Source organism: Seriola aureovittata, chromosome 3 (assembly GCF_021018895.1).
Source record: "Seriola aureovittata isolate HTS-2021-v1 ecotype China chromosome 3, ASM2101889v1, whole genome shotgun sequence".
Lineage (NCBI taxonomy): Eukaryota > Metazoa > Chordata > Actinopteri > Carangiformes > Carangidae > Seriola > Seriola aureovittata.
In genome coordinates, this window is record NC_079366.1 from 4,448,251 (window position 1) to 4,467,419 (window position 19,169).

Consider the following 19,169-nt stretch of genomic DNA (forward strand, 5'->3'; position numbering starts at 1 on the left):
TATGAGTGTGCTACAACTACTTGACGCTGATGTGACACGCTGAATTTGTGTTCATGCAGTTGCACAAAAGCAGACATACACTCAGGATCCATTCAAGATAATTAACACAAAAATATCAACACTGTGTATTAAGATGAAGTTGTTAAAGTATAGTGAGGATGGAAATGATGATAAAATTGTGCATACTATAAAAATAAACCTGAATGGTGATTGTCCTGTTTGTTTTACCTGTTTGTGTGCAGGCACTCAGCACTCCCGCCCCGGATAGACCTGTGCATCTCCAGGACCTCACTGTCATTGCCATGACGATGGGTGAACAAATGAAAAACAACCCGAGAAAACACAAAAGAAGAGGATGGCAACTCAGACAGTCAAAGTGAACTTATGAATGACAGAAACCAGGAAATCATAATTCTGAGATTTCAATCAAGTCTGCATTCAACAATACAGAATGATACAACAAACTCAGCATGTTGCAATGACTAGTTTCAAACTGTTAGTCGTATTAGTAGAAAGTAGTTTGGTAATATCACATTACACACAGTGATTAACCCAAACAATATTCAACTTTTATAAAATGTAGGTTAATATAAAGCATGTACACTACTACCACTACTGAATGACTCACTAGTAGCACTGATCCAATGTGTGTGAATCTTGTTTTCTAACATAATTAAAATTAAAAGTGGAACACGCAGTCATAACCCCACACCACAGCCCATGTGGTTCCTCAGAGATCCTACGAACAGGTTACCTGTCCTCAGAGTACTCGTAGTCCGAGTCACCAGAGCGTTGGTGCTCCAAGTGGGAGTCGTGGTAGCGGGAGGGGGAGTGGGAGTGGTGGCGGTTCTGGTGGATCTCATCCAGGCTCCTGATGAAATCAAAAATGTCTAATGAATGTAAGGTTTTTATTTAGGCGTGATATGAACCTTGGTCCATAGTTAAATCATTATGACAATTCAAAATGCCCACACATACTTTTAGTCTGACCTGACGCAATGCAAATCAAAAACAATATGACTGTACATTATAGTGAGGGAGACATTGTACTCTCAAAACACTGAGACTGTTGAAGACCACACAAGACAAAACGTCTGTTTGGAAGAGTAATTACATCATTTCAGTGATGGATATATTAATGTAGTATAGGTTATGCTTCTAGATACTAGCTGACGTTTTTACATTGTTACCACAAACAACACACACTCCTCTGACAGTTCACCAGGTGACCCTGGTACAGTAGGTGGTCCTGACCTTTGCATGGGCACATGTGCGGGCCGTGACCGGGCCCTGCAGGAGTCTTCCCTGTGAGGGGACACTGAGCGGGAGCGGTGCTGGACAGGCCGCTGCTGCTCAGGCACAGCCAGCGTACTGCCACGCTCTCTCTCCCTGGAGTTACGCTCTGCACCTACACACGCACCACACACACACACACATACGTACAGAGATCCAGCATGGATGCACACACAAAAGTGCAAAAAAGCCAAATTCATACACAGACACACATTCATCCCAACATGTATGTTGATTCATGGATTTGTATGGATTCAACACACACAAACATGAATACACGCACACGCACACGCACACGCACACACACACACACACACACACACACACATCCAGGCATTAGTTGTGTGTCCTTTGATAAGGGTGAACAAGTTGTGAGCGTTGTGCTACTGAGTACTACGACAGATGCCATTCTCTGACAGACTGTAGAACATCACAGCAGGATGTTTTACAGGCAAATGACCAGCTAGTAAACAAGTTAGCTAGCCTGAGTAGCTGACTGTTTCTGCAATGTCTCTGTCAGAGCTGAGATTTGTTTGCAGTTCTTGTTTGAACCTTTATGGAGAGATTGATCTGAGGGACTATTCACCCCTCTTAACCATTGCAATGGCAAAGAATATGTATAGGACCATAGAAAATATATTTAAATATAAGCTTAGAAATAAACAACATATGTTATGATATAGATAATACGAGAAGATTTGCATCATTGACAGTGATACCATCATCTACTGCCTTATTTTTCTTGCTACTTTCATCTTGCTGACTTAAAAACATGAAAAAAAGTTTAAAGATTTTAAAACACCGTTGGCCCTCGAGATTACGAGCTGTAACAAGTAGATGTACAATACAGTTGCAAAGAGGGAGAAGTTGTTTTTGGTCGTCTAGCGTAAATCCTGTTTATTTCCTGCATAGACAAAGTTATGTGACTTGCAGTTGGAGCACTTCTAAATCTTAGATGGACATGAAACTCTTGAATCATGAGTGTAAAATATGGGCTTTGTTGAAAAGAAAAGGTACAAGCCTGAGTACATAAAAATCTTAGTTCCTACCAAGTTAGCTATGAAACATCAGATATATGGTATTATGGTGTCATATCATGTTATTAACATTTTGATGAATTCAATTTTTTTTTCTTGCTCCAGTTCTGATTTCTGCCTCTGACTGCCTTCTTTTCCACAGAAACAACTGCTAAGGCTCATGGGTATTGTGGCATTAAGAGTCATCTCTCAGAAAAGAATTTTACAGTAAAAACATGATTTCTGAGAAGTAACAGCCAGAAGATAAACCTACTGTATAGTATCAGCACAGACTCCTGTGTTTCTGTGTTGAGGAGCATTAATGATATCATTAAATGAAACAGTATAGATGTGCATTGTTAGCGCATCAGGATAAAAAAATAAAAAAAACATTATGACGTTCAGATTAGTTGCAGATTGTGTACAATCATTAAACTTCCCATAAAGATGTGTAAATGTTGAAAGCACAGGTGCACAGCAATAAGTCACAGCAGAAACAGTCCAACAACAAAGCAGTTGTAGTGATTTGACTGGCCAAAATAACACAAACTCAGCTTCTAGTGTCCTTTAAGTGAAGTAAGCGACTTTTGGGCAGAAGCATGCGGGAGAATGGCAGGAGACTTAGTGAAATGGCAGTGAACTACTGTAGCTCTACAGTCAAACATGCACTCAGTGCTTCAGTGTTTCTACAGCCCAGCAGAAGAGGAGAGGTTGTTCACTGCAGCCTCACTGAGTACAGTACACTGCTAAACCTCAGCAGTATAAAGACTGTACACCAAAACCCCAAAACTGTAATTCAAAATCTGCAGTCCGGTAGCAATACGATGATTGCCTTTTGCTGATACAGCAAAGATTAATTCATTTAATTTGGGTGCAATTTGTTCTAAAAAGATACAGTGGAGCCAAAAGGAGGCTGTAAGGTTTGGGAGTAACAGATGGAGCGAGGATGCAAGAAGATGCTCTCTCAACCAGTGCTGGACGCCTACAGGCTACTACAAGGAAATATTCAGTAACCATGCCCCCCACCCACCTTTAGTCACTACCATCAAACCATCATCAAACTCTGTATCAATGATACGATGCGACCCTGCACACACGCACACACACATACACAACAGACACATACGAGACAGGGTAAGGTTGAGAGGTTCTGTTTCTGTCTCCCACACCAACAGACAGAAAATAGAAAGCTCAGTAAAGGAGAGGTTAGCAACCACACACTCACATACTGTAGGTTCACAAAACAGATATTATATCATACGCACACATATAAACACATCGCCTGTACATGTACTGTGTATAACGAGACATACTCTGTAGTTTCTTGCTGGGGCTGTCTCCGTGGACATGTCTGCGTGGGAGGTACGGAGAGGGCTGAGGCAGAGGTATAGAAGACACGTCATGTGTCTGCAGTTTATACCAGTGAGGAATGTCGTCCAGCAAGGCCGTCTCCAACTCGATCAGGATCTGAGAGAGGAGAGAGAGAGAGCGAGGGTGGAAGGGGGCAGATGAGAGAGAAGAAGAGAAACAGTCACAAACTTGCAACCTGTCGTCACAGACATCTTTTAGTTGTGACAAGTTCAACCAAGTAGTAATTTTCCCTTTTTTGAATGTTTAATCTGAATCATTTTGGAAGCCTGAGGGGTTAATATTAACCAATACCTCACAAGTTTTGTGTAAGATATTATAAGTTTGTGTAGCAGAAAGATGCCTTTTCTCCTTTTCTATCTCATTAAGCAAATCTCCTTTGATTGATTCTTATATTGTGTGAACATGCACTGTCCAGATCCACATGGCTTCATCCTAATTTCTATCCATGGTTTCCATCTGATTCAAATAGCATTTGGAAACTGCAACTGGAGAAATATGTGGAAGATTATGCAATTATACAATTTTCTATTTGATGCAAAGATTTATTCAGAATATTGACTTGTATAATTTGAATAATAAAGCAAGCAAATTAAGATGAAACTGATGTTTTAGGTAACATTAAGAATACAGTACATTCCTGTGATGGTTTAAACTGCCACTTCATTTACTGTCCAGTTCAGTAAACCACACTCATATGATTGCATTGCTACAAAATAAAGGCAATTTATCATCAAAAACTCTGTAGATAAGACCTGTATAAAAAAAGGAGTTCAAGTATATGGAGATGATGTCCAACCCACCTCGCCCAGGAATTCACTCTCCTCCTCCTGCACTCTGGGCTGGTCCCAGACTGTGATCTCTAGCATGCGTTCTCTGAAGTCCCGCCGGTGAACGTGGGAATATATGAAGGTCTGGTTCCACTTAGGCTCAGCGCTCTTCTTCACTGTTTTAGTTCGCCGTTTACTCTTATCACTAGAACAAATGTGCGAACACTCAGGGAAGCATTGTCCTGAACATGACCTTATAAGACAGTAATCCTTTAAAATAACAGGCCCAGACGATGGTTCATTTATAGTAAGAAATACTTGTGAGGAGGAGCTGCACAATAAGAAAAAATGAACACTGTGTCTTTACCTCCTATCAGGCAGGAAGTACATTTTGACATAGGGGTTCCGAGGTCGTCCGTCTGGTCGGGTTGGCAGGTCTATGGCTTGAAGGACGTTGACGATCAACTGATGGCCCACTTTGTCGTACCACAGCTTCACCTGAAATGACGTGTGAAGGCCATTAACCTCTATCCATATTTATATCTATGCACAGGAGCGTCCGTCCATCCTCATCCAGATACTCACAGAAAGCCGTCCAGGCAGAACCAGAGGAAGGTCTCGGAGGGTGCCTGGGCTGGTAGGGGACATCACTGATATAGAGGGGCGGTCCATCTTTTGTGACTCAAAGGAGCTGGAGCCTGCTGAGGGATGAAGAGAACAACAGATCTTGTAATAAACCATAGAAAAGGCTCCTTATATAAGCAGTAAACAATGTTAATAACATATATAGCCAATAAAGCTGCCCATATAAACACTTACTTGATTCTAGAGGAGGGTGGGATGACTCTGGGATTCTTGGGATGTCTCTGTAAAGAGTCAAAGAGCAGTCAGCAAGCAAGAGTCAGAGCAAACTACATTTAACTAAATTCATAGATTATACATCAAGATACTTGCAAGTTAACGACACAGTCAAGACGTTAGTGTACATTCATCTTTAAAAAATGAATGAGTAAAAGACTCATGTCAACCAACAGTTGCATAGAAGAAGAAGAGCAAGCACTCAGTCAAATACACACTTACATATTAAACATGGTGTGTAGTAGAGAACAAAGGAATAGCTGGAAAGGGGGGTTTTCTTTTGGATCTGGGGGATTTCAGGGGAGGCAAGAGGGTAAGGGGCTCGGCCCATTCAATCAACATTACTTACTGATATGCTCTATACACTTTTCGCAAGAAGTTTTTGGACATAATTCGGTGGATAGAGCTTTTAGATAAAGGAAGGAAGAAATATCAAAAGTGTCTGTCAGAATAAAATCAGTGTCATCACTCAGGTATTTTAATTATAATTATTACATATTGATAACATTAATCTCACCCTATAGGTCTTGAAACAACTATTTCCACTTGGGGTTCGGCCTTTGATTCAAGGATAATGTTGTACACTTCTTTCTTGGTTGCTCCTGGCAACGACTTCCCGTTCCACTGCAGCACCTCGTCACCTGGAACCAGGTAGGCCAACACACAACACAACGATGATGCAGCCTGCAGCTCATCTTGCATTATGTCTGTCTATTAAGAGCCAGCTGCTAATAATTATATTTATATTATATTTCTTAAAGTCAAACTGAAATGTGAAAACATGAGGAAATTGGTTCTTAGTTTCAAGCCTCTGGGTGGCGTTTCCCATGGCAACGAAACATCGCTAGAGGCGTGGTGTCATCTCGTGTGATACACTAGAAGACTTGAGAACTTCATACTGTATATCCTATGAGTGTTGATAAATTACATTTTTACTAGCAAGCTAGGCTAACCAGTTTCCACTCTGAAAGTGGACACTCCACTTGCACTATGGAAGCTAATTCACCTAGCTTGCTAACATTAGCACAGATTCCCACTAGATGTGATTTAAATGACAGGATAATATGAGGAGGGCGACGTGTTGCTGAGAGTTTTGATAGTTTGGTCATTTGCTGTCACCACCACAATGCTAATTTTCATTTCAGTTTGACTTTAAAAAAGCTTCTCAATGAAACTGTTACTGATAAACAATGTACAGTAGCTCCTACACAGCAGCAATATGTTCAGTGGATTCGCACCTGCTCGTAGGTGTCCCACAACATCTGCCAGGCTGCCTTTCTTGACTTTGGTGATGAAGGCCCCAAGTCTTCCTGTCTCTGTCATCTTCCCTCCTACCACCTGCACACAAAGACGAGAATAGGAACAGAGGTGGATGACAGCAGTAATTGCTTGACAGCCACTATTATACCTACTTCTGCACAGTTGTCAAATACTTTTTACCTTTCAGGGTTTGCTACCCAGAACACCACAGCATTCACAGGCATTACAAAACATTATTATTTCTGGATTGGAAAAATCATTTAATCCTTCACTTTCTTCCTCTCTTTACTCACCTCATCTGTACTCTATAACAGATCTCAAAGGGGCTATTTTTAAGTTTTCTCTGGCGGAGAATATGGTTTCTTGCCGGAAGCAGGTGGTGGTGATTGTCGCTTGACAAGAGCTTTGGTCATTGTTGCGTTTACAAGACAAAGGGTTATAATACGACCTCTGAGCAGTGCAATGTCTTCAGGGCAGATTGGTGGCTACAGTGACTTGCCATCGGAAAGTGGGCTAGCTGGTTAGCGTGCTAACTTCAGAGAGATGTGATCAAGACAAGAGTTAACATTAGTGTTGCTCTCCACCTCTGAAGGCAGGTCTTGAAGTAAAGGAATGAAATTTGATGCTGAACTTGCAACGTTTCTTCTAGACTGGTAAGAAAACAGCCGTTAATGCTAATGTTGGCTATGTAGCAATAGCAAAATTTACAAATCGCTCCTTTAAACGAATACTAAAAGAGTGATGAGGAAAATGAGGAATGATTTCCTGCTTACTTTTAGGCCGAGGAGGGAACCAGCCTCACGGGGCATTGCCGACCGCTTGCTTAGCGTGATGCGTCCAATCAGGTGGTCACCTTCTTTTGATGGCTGCCATGTAACTGGATGCTACAAGAACAATAGACCAGTGAGAAAAGGAGACATTTATGAGGTATTATCAAGGTGGTAAGGAAGAATAAAGGGAGATTAGTGAAGAGTAATGGAGGGGGTGAGAAAAATAAAAAAAGGGACAGAGTAGGAAGAGGGAAGTGTAATAATGTTAATTGTTTTTCTAATACTGTTCTGCTGAGTAGGCTTTAATAGGCACGCAAATGCTTTCTTTAGATTACATGTGATTGTATGTGAATAAAACTGCAGTGATCCTATTTGTATTGGTGATGTGTGTGTCTGTTTGTATGTGAGGAGTACATGTAGGTGCATGTGTGCTAAGTGGCCTGGGCAGTGGCACATTAGCACTCTGAATGTGTCAGGTTTCGCTGAAACTCACATGCCACACTGCAGGATCTAGAGGATGACAGTCCCAGTCACCTGCAGGCAGAGAGAGAAAGAGGGGGGAAGTTAGTCACTCAGTCCAGCTTGTTAAGTGCAGTAAAAATCTACAGTTTATTATATCTTACAATCCCAAGATAGAACAGACTGGGAGAGAGATGTTATGTCTCAAATTAAATTAAAGAAAGACTGAATTTTGGCCGATGGTGTCAGGGCCTCACAAAACCCCAATCATCCATTTAATTATTCTAAGTTCTGTCACTTGACACCCCATATAAAACATGTAATAAGTTTATCTCCCCATCCTTATTGTACATCTTACCTACCTGGCACACTGGGCCCCACAGTGCACAACCTACATGTTTGGACTCCACACTGACTAACCCTATCCATCAATGTAAATGACAGTACTTTTCTTAATTTTACTGTTTTTTACATTTTTACTCTTTCCACATACTTTTTTATGACTCCTGCAGGGGAGAGGATTGTCCAACAAAATCAAAATCTGTAATCTGTAATTTGAAGAGCAGTGAAGTGTTAAAGGCTGAAGTATATATAGTTCTTGTCATTCAGCTAAAAAAATCATTCACAATCAAAGTGACTCCCTGTGCTCCAAGACGGCCTGTCCAAAACTGATGCCAGAGCCTGGACAGGGACAGAAACGCCAGTACTGTCAGAGCATCCCAACTCTCATTAACACTGACAGATGGTTAGTGAGAGTACAGGAGCTAAACTGGCCCAGCATCAGACCACTACACCACCACAGGAATAAGACAATAGCAGGATGACATCAGATGGAGATTTAAAAGATCTCAGGAGACTGAGGATCTTCAGCTTCAAGATAAGAGGAATGTCTGCGCCTGGCAGAGAGTGAGACAATGATTCAACCCAAGTTTCTGGCAAAAGAGAGCAGGAAGGGAGCGAATAGAGGTTAATGTTGATGAAAAACCAAGGAAGACATGCACTGGTGTTTGTCAAAGACATGTGAAGTAATATTCAAAGGGAATCAAATGGAAAGCGACTGCTCTTACAGGTTAGCCAGTGAGAGCATGTAGCAGCACTGCTAATCTGAAATCTGAAAGTCCACTCAGAATGCCTTAGAGGATAAATGCTGACTCCACAATTTAAACTGCTGAGTGGACCTTTTGGGAGGATGAACACACTGGGCAGATTACAAAATCTGACCTGCTCCTCTAACTGATGCTACATCAAAGCATCAGCTCTTTGCAGGTATTAACGTAGTATTGTTCTTGATAAACAGTGTGTGTGTGTGTGTGTGTGTGGGTGTGTGTGTGTGTGTGTGTGTGTAACTAAAAGGCTAAACAGACCACCATTATAAAAGAGAAGACACGTGAAGGCTAAAAATCTTTAAAAAAAAACAACAACAACAACAACAACAACTTTCTCAGAACCTAGAAAAGTGAGTTTTATTTGCATGATACCATCCCAATGTAAATGTAATTTTTTGTTTTTTTTCGTTTGTTCCCTTTTTCTCCCCATCTGACAGGTCAGTAAAATTGTGACTAAAATTTCCCACCATTCACTAGTCTGTATTTCCTACATTTTTTCTGTAACAAATTTTATGAACCGCAATGTCACAAAAATCTCATACACACAAACACACATCCTTGTTTTACTATACTCGTGGAGACCCATCATTGACATAATACATTCCCTTGCCCAATACAATAACATTGACCATCACAACTGACTGCCTAAGCCTAACCCGAAACAAAACCTAATTCTAACCCTCACTCCCCACAAAGCTGACAGACCCCACAAGAAGTGGGCTCCTGGTTTTCAAACCTCAATAATATAGTAAAACAACACAAAAAACACACCCCAATGCCCTTACAATGATGGTTTCAAACCAGAATTTCTCTATAGAAAGACATGTACACACACAAACACACACAGCGTTAAGTGCAGCACCCTGGGATCTAGTGTCATCCCACCAGCAGACTTCCTCTTCTTACTACCTTGTTGTTTCCCTTTACTCCAAGAAGTAACCCAATTACATTTAATTACTACCTGCTCCCATTTGACTTGCAACACTGAGCCAAAGTTGCTGTGTCATTAAAACATCAGTCTGGGATATCTTACCCTGGTATATCTGGTTAGATATAACTTATTGGGAAGAATGAGAAACCACACTGTAAAGACAGTTAACAATAATCCTGCTAAGAGCATTCTTAGAACATATAATCAACTGTTCATGCATGAATATTACATAACAATATCCTCTTATGCATCATGTCTGTTGTGCGATGAGCGTTTAAAAAAAAGTCAAAGCTTGTAATCCAAGCAACGTGCACGCATGGCCTCCATGCTCATGTTCTGAATTGAATCCATCTATTTTACAAATTTTAACTTGTTAACAGCTGGCAGCTGCTTACAGTCTACTCTACATCAGTTCAGAATCTTCATTCTTCATTATGTTAGGTAATGTCACATTTTACCATTACTAGGTCATCTTTGTGGAAATAAAACTTCACTGGGCTTTTTCCTCTTACTGTAATTACCTTATGATGCTCACTAGTGGAGCCACTAAGCTTTTTTATGTGAACTACTAAATCAGCGATTATAATCCAGTCCATGATACTATCTGTGAAATCCCATCTACCTGATTTATAGCTTAAAACTAATAAAGCTCTTTGATTACAGGCACTAGGAGTAGAAATACTTACAAGTAATGATAAATCCAATGCAGTCTTTTACTGAAGCAGCTTTGTAAAACTACCTGTACGTCATAAAAAATATAATCAACCTTTAAACCAGTTATTGCAGTTATACAGAACAGTGTCAGAGTTTTACCGTCTTATTTGACTGTCTTGATAATGTTTAAAAAGTAAAAATAAAGTAATGTTTTGTTTTCTCCTAGTGTCACTATAGGTCCCCTGATTTTCAGCCCAGCATTTCTCAGTGGGCTTTACAGTCCGCTATCTCTTTCTTATCTTCTTTGAATGGTGGCCTAATAATAATGGTTTCACAATGCAGGAAGTCACTTGACTCAATATTAATATCAAAAATCCTAATTCAGAATCAGGTTTATTGCCAAGTACTTTTTCACATGGAATTTGCTCTGGTGTTTTGGTCCATATCGATAAGTACAAAAAATAGAAAGATAAAGCAAGTCCTGTCATGAAGCATAAATAGAAAATACAAATATGAAAAATATTATATATATGAGTTATATATATATTTTTTTAAAATTTATATTTTTATAAAAATGATGTGTCAAATGACAACTTGAAAACAATGTAACAGGGGTCGCTAAATCTCTAGTCAAGTGTCATCAAACCATTGCAGAGGAAGCGGACCAGTCAAACCGCAAACAAACCAAGACAATGTGGAAGATGTGATGGAAATATGGCAATTATGTTTGTTTCATGTAATAATTTGAGGAAGGTTACGTCTTACAAAGGCACTTATCATTTAATAGTGAGGCTGTTACACTTAAATTATGAGGTGCTTTAACTGCAGGCACATAACATGAGGTTGTTTATCACGTCCCATAAACTTGTAACCCAGATGATGACATCAAAGCCCCTCTTGCCAACACTGTCATGTCTAGACTTAAATATTGTCATCAGATGAGACCAACCCCAGTGAAACAACATCCCATAAAATGCAATTTCTTTTAAAAACAGAAAAAGAACACTTGACCCTGTGACACCATCTCACTTAACCCGATGCATCTATGTAGGGAAACATGCTGCACATTATCCTGCAGAACTCCATGCCTCATGCCACAGATGAGAGTAAAAGGAGACATCCTGTTTTGAGGCCCAGCTAGCTAAAGAGTGTTTAAAACAGCTAATAATCCCAATCCACACCATCTACCCATTACCAGTCCCTGAGTTATAGTAATCTGGATTAAAACATCTGGAACGGGCCCCTTCTGTGACCGGTGAGAGAGATAAGCTGATAGAGCACAGCTAGCCCTACCTACTGCCTCTTGAACTCAGACATTCTCACGTGGCTTATTTTAGCACAGCCCAGCATCGCCTCTGCCATAGCAGTGAGCTGCAAAATACACAGAAACCAAGAAACCACCAGTAACCATACAGCATGCAACCACAACCGGGCTTGATTTTAGCTGATGGTCCATGGTTGGCCGTAGTGCAGCTGGCTGTTTGAAAAGCATTACGTAGCAAGCGAGCCACTGACCTAATTCCACAAATCTGCTGGCCTAAATCACAGGAACTCTCCAAATAAATGAGAGCTGTCCTGAGAGCAGCAGGGTTTAGCCACAGCACAGAGGTGTAGATGACACACAGGGATAGTAATGCACTGTGTGCTGGGTGGGTGCTTCATCCTATCACTTATCGTATAGTTTTACAGTCCGAAATTAGAATGTGTTGGTATTAGAATAATCTTACCAGCCAAAATATCTCACGCTTTTTTTCTTTTTGCACATTATCGTAATTCTACTACCAAGCCTATTTTAGAAGCTGGGGCCATGAGAATATGGCCATAAAGTGTGGGAAGGTGGAAGACATTAAATGGAAAGGAGCTTTATCATGATATTCTTCCTTTACCTATATGTTTTAGGATAACTGAATCTTTCATCTGAATAACAATTCTTTTACAGGTTAAAATTATCATTATTATCCAATTATTATCTCAAGAGTATAAGTATAATATAATTATAAGAAAACTTGTTACAACTGTGTTTCTAATCGTGGCCACACCACACTGTGTATACAGTAGGTGATACAGTCCGAGAGTCCTCTTATCAGTGATGAGAAGACAACAAATGTAGATGAATCCAGGTCTTTTACAATTCATGTAGGCAGAATGCGGATCATGTGTATGTTAAGGATGAGCATGTGAGGCACGTAAGAACTGCAGCAGCTTATTATCAAGTTTTGGAGAGTAGCAAAAAAAACAGGAAGACAGCGAGGCAGCTTCAACAAACAACTATAAGCAACAGTGTCTAATGGAGGGAAATGGATGAGAGCAAACAATGTAAGGTGCGAGTTGGGATCGATTTAGCTTAGTAAACTAGTGGAGTAAGTACATGACTGACCTTTCTCGCTGACGCTTTCCATGTCCACGTCCTCACAGCTGGTGTACTCGGGCGTGGAGCCGCCCTCCTCCTCTGAGCTGCTGATGGACATCTGCCTCTTGTTGACTCCGCGCTTGCTCTTGTATGACCGTGGAGGGGGCGGCCGCAAAGACTCCGACTGGTCCGAGCTCTGGGAGTCCTTCCTCAGCAGGTTATCCCCACCTTTGTCCCTTGGTGTCCGTGTTGTACCAGGTTCTAGGCGGCCCTTGTTCGGACCCCAGTCTGGAGGCACCGGTCCCCCAGGTTGGGGCCCTGATCTCAATCCACCTCCAGAAGGCGGAGGCCCCCCTCCTACCCCCACGGTCCTATCCACAGAGTAGGCTCGGTGGTTCTCCAGGATGGCCTTGCGGTCTCCCTCCCCACCTCCACCCCTCCTGGCCAGACGGTTTTCAGGCACCTCACCTGTGCTGCCTCCTCCACCTCCTCCTTCACCAGGTCCCAGTCCAACCTCATTGATCGCCAGATCACTGTGTCGCCGTTCGTGGCGTACCTTGGACACCTTAGCGTGCATGCGCATCTCCTGCTCCTCCTTTTGTGGTTTCACTGGGTATCGGGCCAGGTTGGGGTCACTACGGTAACGATTCTGGAACTCCTCCTCACGGCGCTGCCGCTCCCTCTGCTCCTCATCCTCTGGCCGTCTCCGGTGTGTTTCTGCGCGACCCAAGTCCTCCCCATCCTCGTAGTCCTGAGAATGGATCTTCTCCAGCCTCCGTCCATCACCCAGCCGTCTTTCTCCTCTGTCCCCAGGGCCCACCCGCTCATCCAGGGATGACTGAGACGGCAACTTCCCAGCAGGTCTCCTGCCACTACCACGCCCCATGCCTCCCTTACCATTTTGTTCATGGAGGGAAACCGGCCTTTTCCTGTATGAGAAGATGATTCGTTATACCAGTGTATCATATAGTCTGCAGACACAGACACAAGCACAGGTGCATCATTTCCACGACAACAGCTGAGCACTGTTGGAATTTGTAATATGGATAAAATGCTGAGAAGAGAAATATCCTGAGCTGAGGACATTCCTTTCTATATTTGTAAAACCTTGCTTCAGTCACTTTTAGATGAACAGATCAAACAGTGATGAATGCTTACCTAACTCACCCACCAAATGAAAACAAAGGGATTGAATCAAAGACCTCTCAAGACTAAAACCTCTGACCTAGCTTCTCCACTGGTTAAGCTAGAGCAGACACAGATCTAATTTTTTTTTTTTTTACCACAGGGATTAAAAAACAACAACAGCAGCTTCAGCTAATATACCAGAAAAATGGATCCTCAGCCCCGAAGCAGTGCTAGCTTTCTCTGTTTTAGAGAAATATGGCTTCCATTCTCCAATTCCCATCATGTTAATGAAATAAGGTACAGATTGTACATGTAAAACCCCCACCAGTGGCAGCTCCTGCAGCATACAGATTAAATGTATCACAGAAGCTGTGTTTGTGTGTATTCTGATGCCTTACTTTTCTCTGGGTGGTTCACTTTGGGAGCGAGAGCTAGGCATGGTGTCAGCACCCTTGGGAGCAGTGATACCAGTGGGCGGCTGTGTCCCGTCCGGCCCTGCGCTGGTCTTGGTGCTGGAAGGCGGGGCTTGGGACCTGGAGCGCAGTAGCTTCCTGTCCCGTTGGGCCTCACCTCCCGTGGCTGGGTCGTTCAAGGAGGTGCCCAGGCTCCCCGGCCGCACCCCTGACTCCGAAAACCATTCTCCTGATTTGGTGAGAATCTCCTGCTGCTTACGGCACAGGTTGCATACCCACATTACCTACAGGGGTTAAAAGGACAAACGTGTTTGCAAGCTGGGTTCAGCAGCACTCGAGAACAACAATAAACAAATGGAATAATTCACAAAAAAAGTGTTTAGGCATGCCTGTGATATACAGATCTGTGGGACTGTCAACATTTACACAACACAAATTACTTTTATTGAACACTGAACCAAACAAATGCAGAAGTATTCATTTTATGCGAGCAGATACAGCTTCTCCTAAAAGCCTCGTTGTGTCTATCAAGTTTCACAAACGCCTGCTTCCATACAATAAGTGGCGGCAGCTCATCTTTACAAAATGAAAAAAAAAAATCTTGGTATTCCCCCACATGCTTTTCCCTCTTTCCTTTGCTACAGCTTATCAAATATTAAAGAGCACTCAGATATGACAGACTGTGCTGTTTTACCATTTCAACATCATCAGTGAATACAGCTGTGCAAAGGCTATCATATGATCTGTACTGCTTTTTTTTTTAACTACAGAAACCTCTTTAGAAGTTGTGTTTCACCTGCCCTGTGGCTCTAATGTTGTCAGTTTTATGACAATAAAATAAGCACTGATTAAGCCGATGATAGCTGGTTAATAAAAATTTCTGCTTTCAGATTGATCCAATAGGCTCATATTATTATATTATTTATCATATGTCAATTGACTACTACAAACAATAGTTGAATGAGAGAAATTGAACTGTAAATTGCATTGTTCTGTATATATATGTATTGTTTTATCTCAAATGAGGAATATTAACATGTTTCTGGTCAGTGCATCGTCTTTGCACATGCAGCCAGTGGTTTCCTGTGATTTAGATTCTAAAAGTGTGTAAAATGCACCATTACAAATGGAAAATTGATGATCTGAGACATGTACAGAAGCATTGATAAAATTAGATTCTTCAGCCTCTAAATAACAACAGCATATACTCACATGTGGCCATGGCTACTGAATATCACCTCACTTCGACAGCACAAAAACAGGATTTATCTCCCTCTGTATTTATAATCCCAGCGGTTTATATTTCCAGAGAATAAATCCAAAACAAGGGGAAACACAGTCGTCCCTTATATTCCACCTAGGAATCACGGCACAAGTTAAAAACAGAGCACCTCTGGGACCTTAGGAAACCCCAAAAATACTGCTCCTTGATGGCCAGTGGGATGGACCGTTAGCAATCAGTTTAGCAGTTAGCAGTTAGCCTTCAGCGCGCACATTCATCTTGGCCTGATTGAATCCTAGTTGGCGCATGTCCAGACTAATCTAAAGTAAATCCACTGCCTGCACGACCCACAGCTGTCAGGCAGCCGCCCAGCTACACACTACAGTCTCTTTCTCTCTCTGTCTTTCTCCACCTCTTTACCTCAGCTGAGGGGCAACAGATTACCACTGGCCAGTAATCCTTTCAGCTCCTCACCATTATTCAACTCATCATCAGCTACGCACACCAGCTCACAATCATAACTTCTAACCTATAGTGCCCCCATCCTCCATCATCCCCCTCAGTCAGAACTACACAGGTTCACTGTTCTTTCCCAGTGCAGGATGGGATATCCGCTATTTTATGCACAGTAAAATTTACTGAAACAAACGTGTCGATTGGACCTCTCACATTTCAGCCAAATGAAAATAGTCAAACCTTCAAACCTCTAATCTGCTGAAGCAATTTTCAGCTCTTTAATATGAAGCCCCACAGCATGAGCTCCTGAAAATCTTGATTCTGGGGACTAAATGATGTGGCCAATCTTTTTCAATACCTTGCTTTGAAGAATTTAAACATGTTTTGTTATAAAAACCCTTTTTGACATTTTATGCAAACCTTTGATATTTGACAGTTTTCAATAACTGGTGCTATGGACACATTTCACATGGTAAGCTTCATACTAAAAAAGTATCTCAGTCAGAGACACTATAAGGACACTAAGTGACCTTATAGCTAATGTCAATTCACTTATATACTTATATTAATTAATTGATGAAAACTATGACTAAATACCTTTTCTTCCTTGACTAAGACGAGATAATGACGATACTGCACCTATGTCATTAAACGCTAACTGTGTCTATATCAACATGCAATATCACTGATGAAAACAGGGAAGACTAAAATGTTATATAAAAAATATTAACTTTACCAAAATCTCATGCTGCATTTTTCATATCTGGACTACACTGGCCACAGCACACAGTCAGCGCAGCACGGAGCACAATGAGGAATAACTTGGCACGGATATTTTTTTCCTTTGTTAAAACTGATCTCAGATCTTTTATTCATTTTTATTTTTTAATGCAAGCAGATAGCAATTGGTGTGTGTACAGTACTATTTTCAATTTTATTAGATTAACTACTTTTATTTCCATTGTTCAAAAGGTAAGTTTGTACCTTGGGTAATAAAAAAGTAGTTTCAGAACATTTTATTGTGTGTGCACTGTCACTGTTTTATAACAGTTAGTATAACTGTGAGTATTGGGCCCCGAGGACCAGTTATTGATTGGATCAAAATAAATATGCAAATTCGAACATGGTCAATGCGTAGATGTATTCCTTAAATTGATAACATCAGACCAGACACTTTCTGCAAAGCTGCATTGTTACTCATCCAACCTGTATACTTCATCAGATAACAAGATCAAAATTGACTAAAGCAATTATTGGTTTTAGCTAAATTAGATTGACTGAAATATTCAATATCATCTGATGACTAAAAGGACTCAAATGGTTAGTTTTTTGAGGCGGGATCAATACCAAGACTAAATAAAAAAAAAAAATACAGTTAGTTTGCTTTGCTAGTCACTGCCAATGCAGAGAAGGGTATGTTCTAATCCACTAGCTTAATCCCTGAATTAGAGCATCATATAGAAAAACGCACATCACAGGACGACTGTTCATGTCCCACTTTGTTCTCAAACCAAAGGAGAATGGTACGACTTCATATGTTTGTTATGTGCTGCAAGGCCTACACTTTATAGTGACAATAAAGTTATAGAACACATGGGCATGCACACACACACACACAACCACACACACACACAGGATATAATACATATAATCCTTTACTGGTGTGATTGTGCTCAGTGTTCCTCAATAGCCTGAAAGATACTGAAGGGGGAATTAATTGTGTGTGTGTGTTTGTTTATGTACATAAGATGCAGAAACCCCACCCTATAGTGTGTGTGAGACACATGCATGTATGTGCAGTGCTGCTCGCTGCCAGGCCAGCCAGAGCGTGATGTCAGAGCCTCAGTTAAACCAACCAATCAGCTGCATCCGTCCAGAGGCAGCCCACTCTAGTGTCACCTCGAGTTCCTCTCACTGCCTCACTGCTGTGGACTGCGATGTGCTGTGAGAATGTGTTTGTGTGTGTGCACAGATATGTGTACAGTATGTATATGTAGGACATTTCTGAAGCCTTCTTGCCTAGAAGAGCGTGGCGTGGGCGACTGCCTGAAGGCAAGATGTGTGTGTGTGTGTGTGTGTGTGTGTGTGTGGAGAATAAGCAGTGCCATCTCTGTCATGTAATAATGTCAACCTCCTTCTGCCTAAAAAATGTGCTTCTCCATGGTAACCAAATCACCGAGAAGTGCTAGTGTGTGTGTGTGTGTATGTGTGTGCCTGTAAAACTGAGAAAGAGAGAAACAGAGTGTGTATCAGTACTGAACAAAGACAGCAGAGAAACCTAAAAAAAAAGCAGAAGTAGCATAAAGATATATAGACTCCTGTCCCCCTTTTTTTGCTCATTTTGTTTTCCTTTTCTGTCATCCTGTCTTTCCCCCCCCTTTCTTTCTCCTTTCATTTGCTCTCCCTTTTCTTCCTCCCCTCTCCTTTCTGTCCTTTCCTTTACTTCCCTTGCCTTTCCTGTTTGTTTCCTTTTCTTTCTCTTCATCTTTCCTTGACATTTATTTCCTTTCCCTTCTCTTTCTCTTTTATTTCCCATACTCTCCTCTCTCCCTTAATGTCTTCTGTCTCCTTGCTTTCCTTCCCCTCTCTTTATTTCCTCTCCCCTCTTTTCCTTTCCTTTCCATTTATGTTGTTTCTTGCTTTGTGTTCCCTTTCCCTTGCTCTCCTCTCCCCTTTTCCCTCCCTATCCTCTCCTTTCTTTCCCTTCATCTCCTTGCTTTTGCTTTTCTCCCTTTATTTTCTTTTCCATCTTTGATTCTTTTCCTCTCCTCCCCTCTTGTTTTCGTCCCCTCCTCTCTCTTTTTCCTTTCCATTTCCTCTGCTCCACTCTTTTCATTTCCTCTCTGATTTCCTTCTTACTTTCCTTTTCTATCTCCTCACCTTCCAGCTCAGCTGACACACCTGGCTGACTTTACAAATGAAGACACCACACGCCTGTCACTCACACTTCTCTATCCCCCAGCCCCTTCCCTTCATCCCCCACCCCCAGCACCGCTCCAACCATCTGCTGACAAAACGGCGAAGGCGTGCCCTGCCACAGCTCTGCCAGCAGCAGCAACAGCCTTCAACAGCAGTTCACAGAACAGCATTCATTTAGGCCTGAATTGTGTGAACA

General features: G+C 41.6%; 1 protein-coding gene across 4 annotated transcripts in view; it reads right to left on the reverse strand.

Annotated features, from left to right (window-relative positions):
* Positions 1 to 19,169, reverse strand: part of rims1b (regulating synaptic membrane exocytosis 1b) — a 76,671-nt gene that overhangs the window by 23,375 nt on the left and 34,127 nt on the right. For 2 of the 4 annotated variants that reach the window (XM_056373014.1, XM_056373010.1), the window contains exons 4-18: positions 14,362 to 14,660; positions 12,863 to 13,764; positions 7,829 to 7,869; positions 7,339 to 7,449; positions 6,544 to 6,643; positions 5,823 to 5,946; positions 5,267 to 5,313; positions 5,033 to 5,148; positions 4,815 to 4,945; positions 4,481 to 4,652; positions 3,623 to 3,776; positions 3,340 to 3,396; positions 1,255 to 1,408; positions 755 to 871; positions 229 to 291 (exon numbers count right to left, since the gene is read on the reverse strand). In XM_056373014.1, coding sequence (XP_056228989.1) covers positions 229 to 291; positions 755 to 871; positions 1,255 to 1,408; positions 3,340 to 3,396; positions 3,623 to 3,776; positions 4,481 to 4,652; positions 4,815 to 4,945; positions 5,033 to 5,148; positions 5,267 to 5,313; positions 5,823 to 5,946; positions 6,544 to 6,643; positions 7,339 to 7,449; positions 7,829 to 7,869; positions 12,863 to 13,764; positions 14,362 to 14,660 — 2,588 coding nt within the window. The remainder of the gene's footprint in view (positions 1 to 228; positions 292 to 754; positions 872 to 1,254; positions 1,409 to 3,339; positions 3,397 to 3,622; positions 3,777 to 4,480; positions 4,653 to 4,814; positions 4,946 to 5,032; positions 5,149 to 5,266; positions 5,314 to 5,822; positions 5,947 to 6,543; positions 6,644 to 7,338; positions 7,450 to 7,828; positions 7,870 to 12,862; positions 13,765 to 14,361; positions 14,661 to 19,169) is intronic. The other 2 variants (XM_056373011.1, XM_056373013.1) reach the window with 2 other exon arrangements.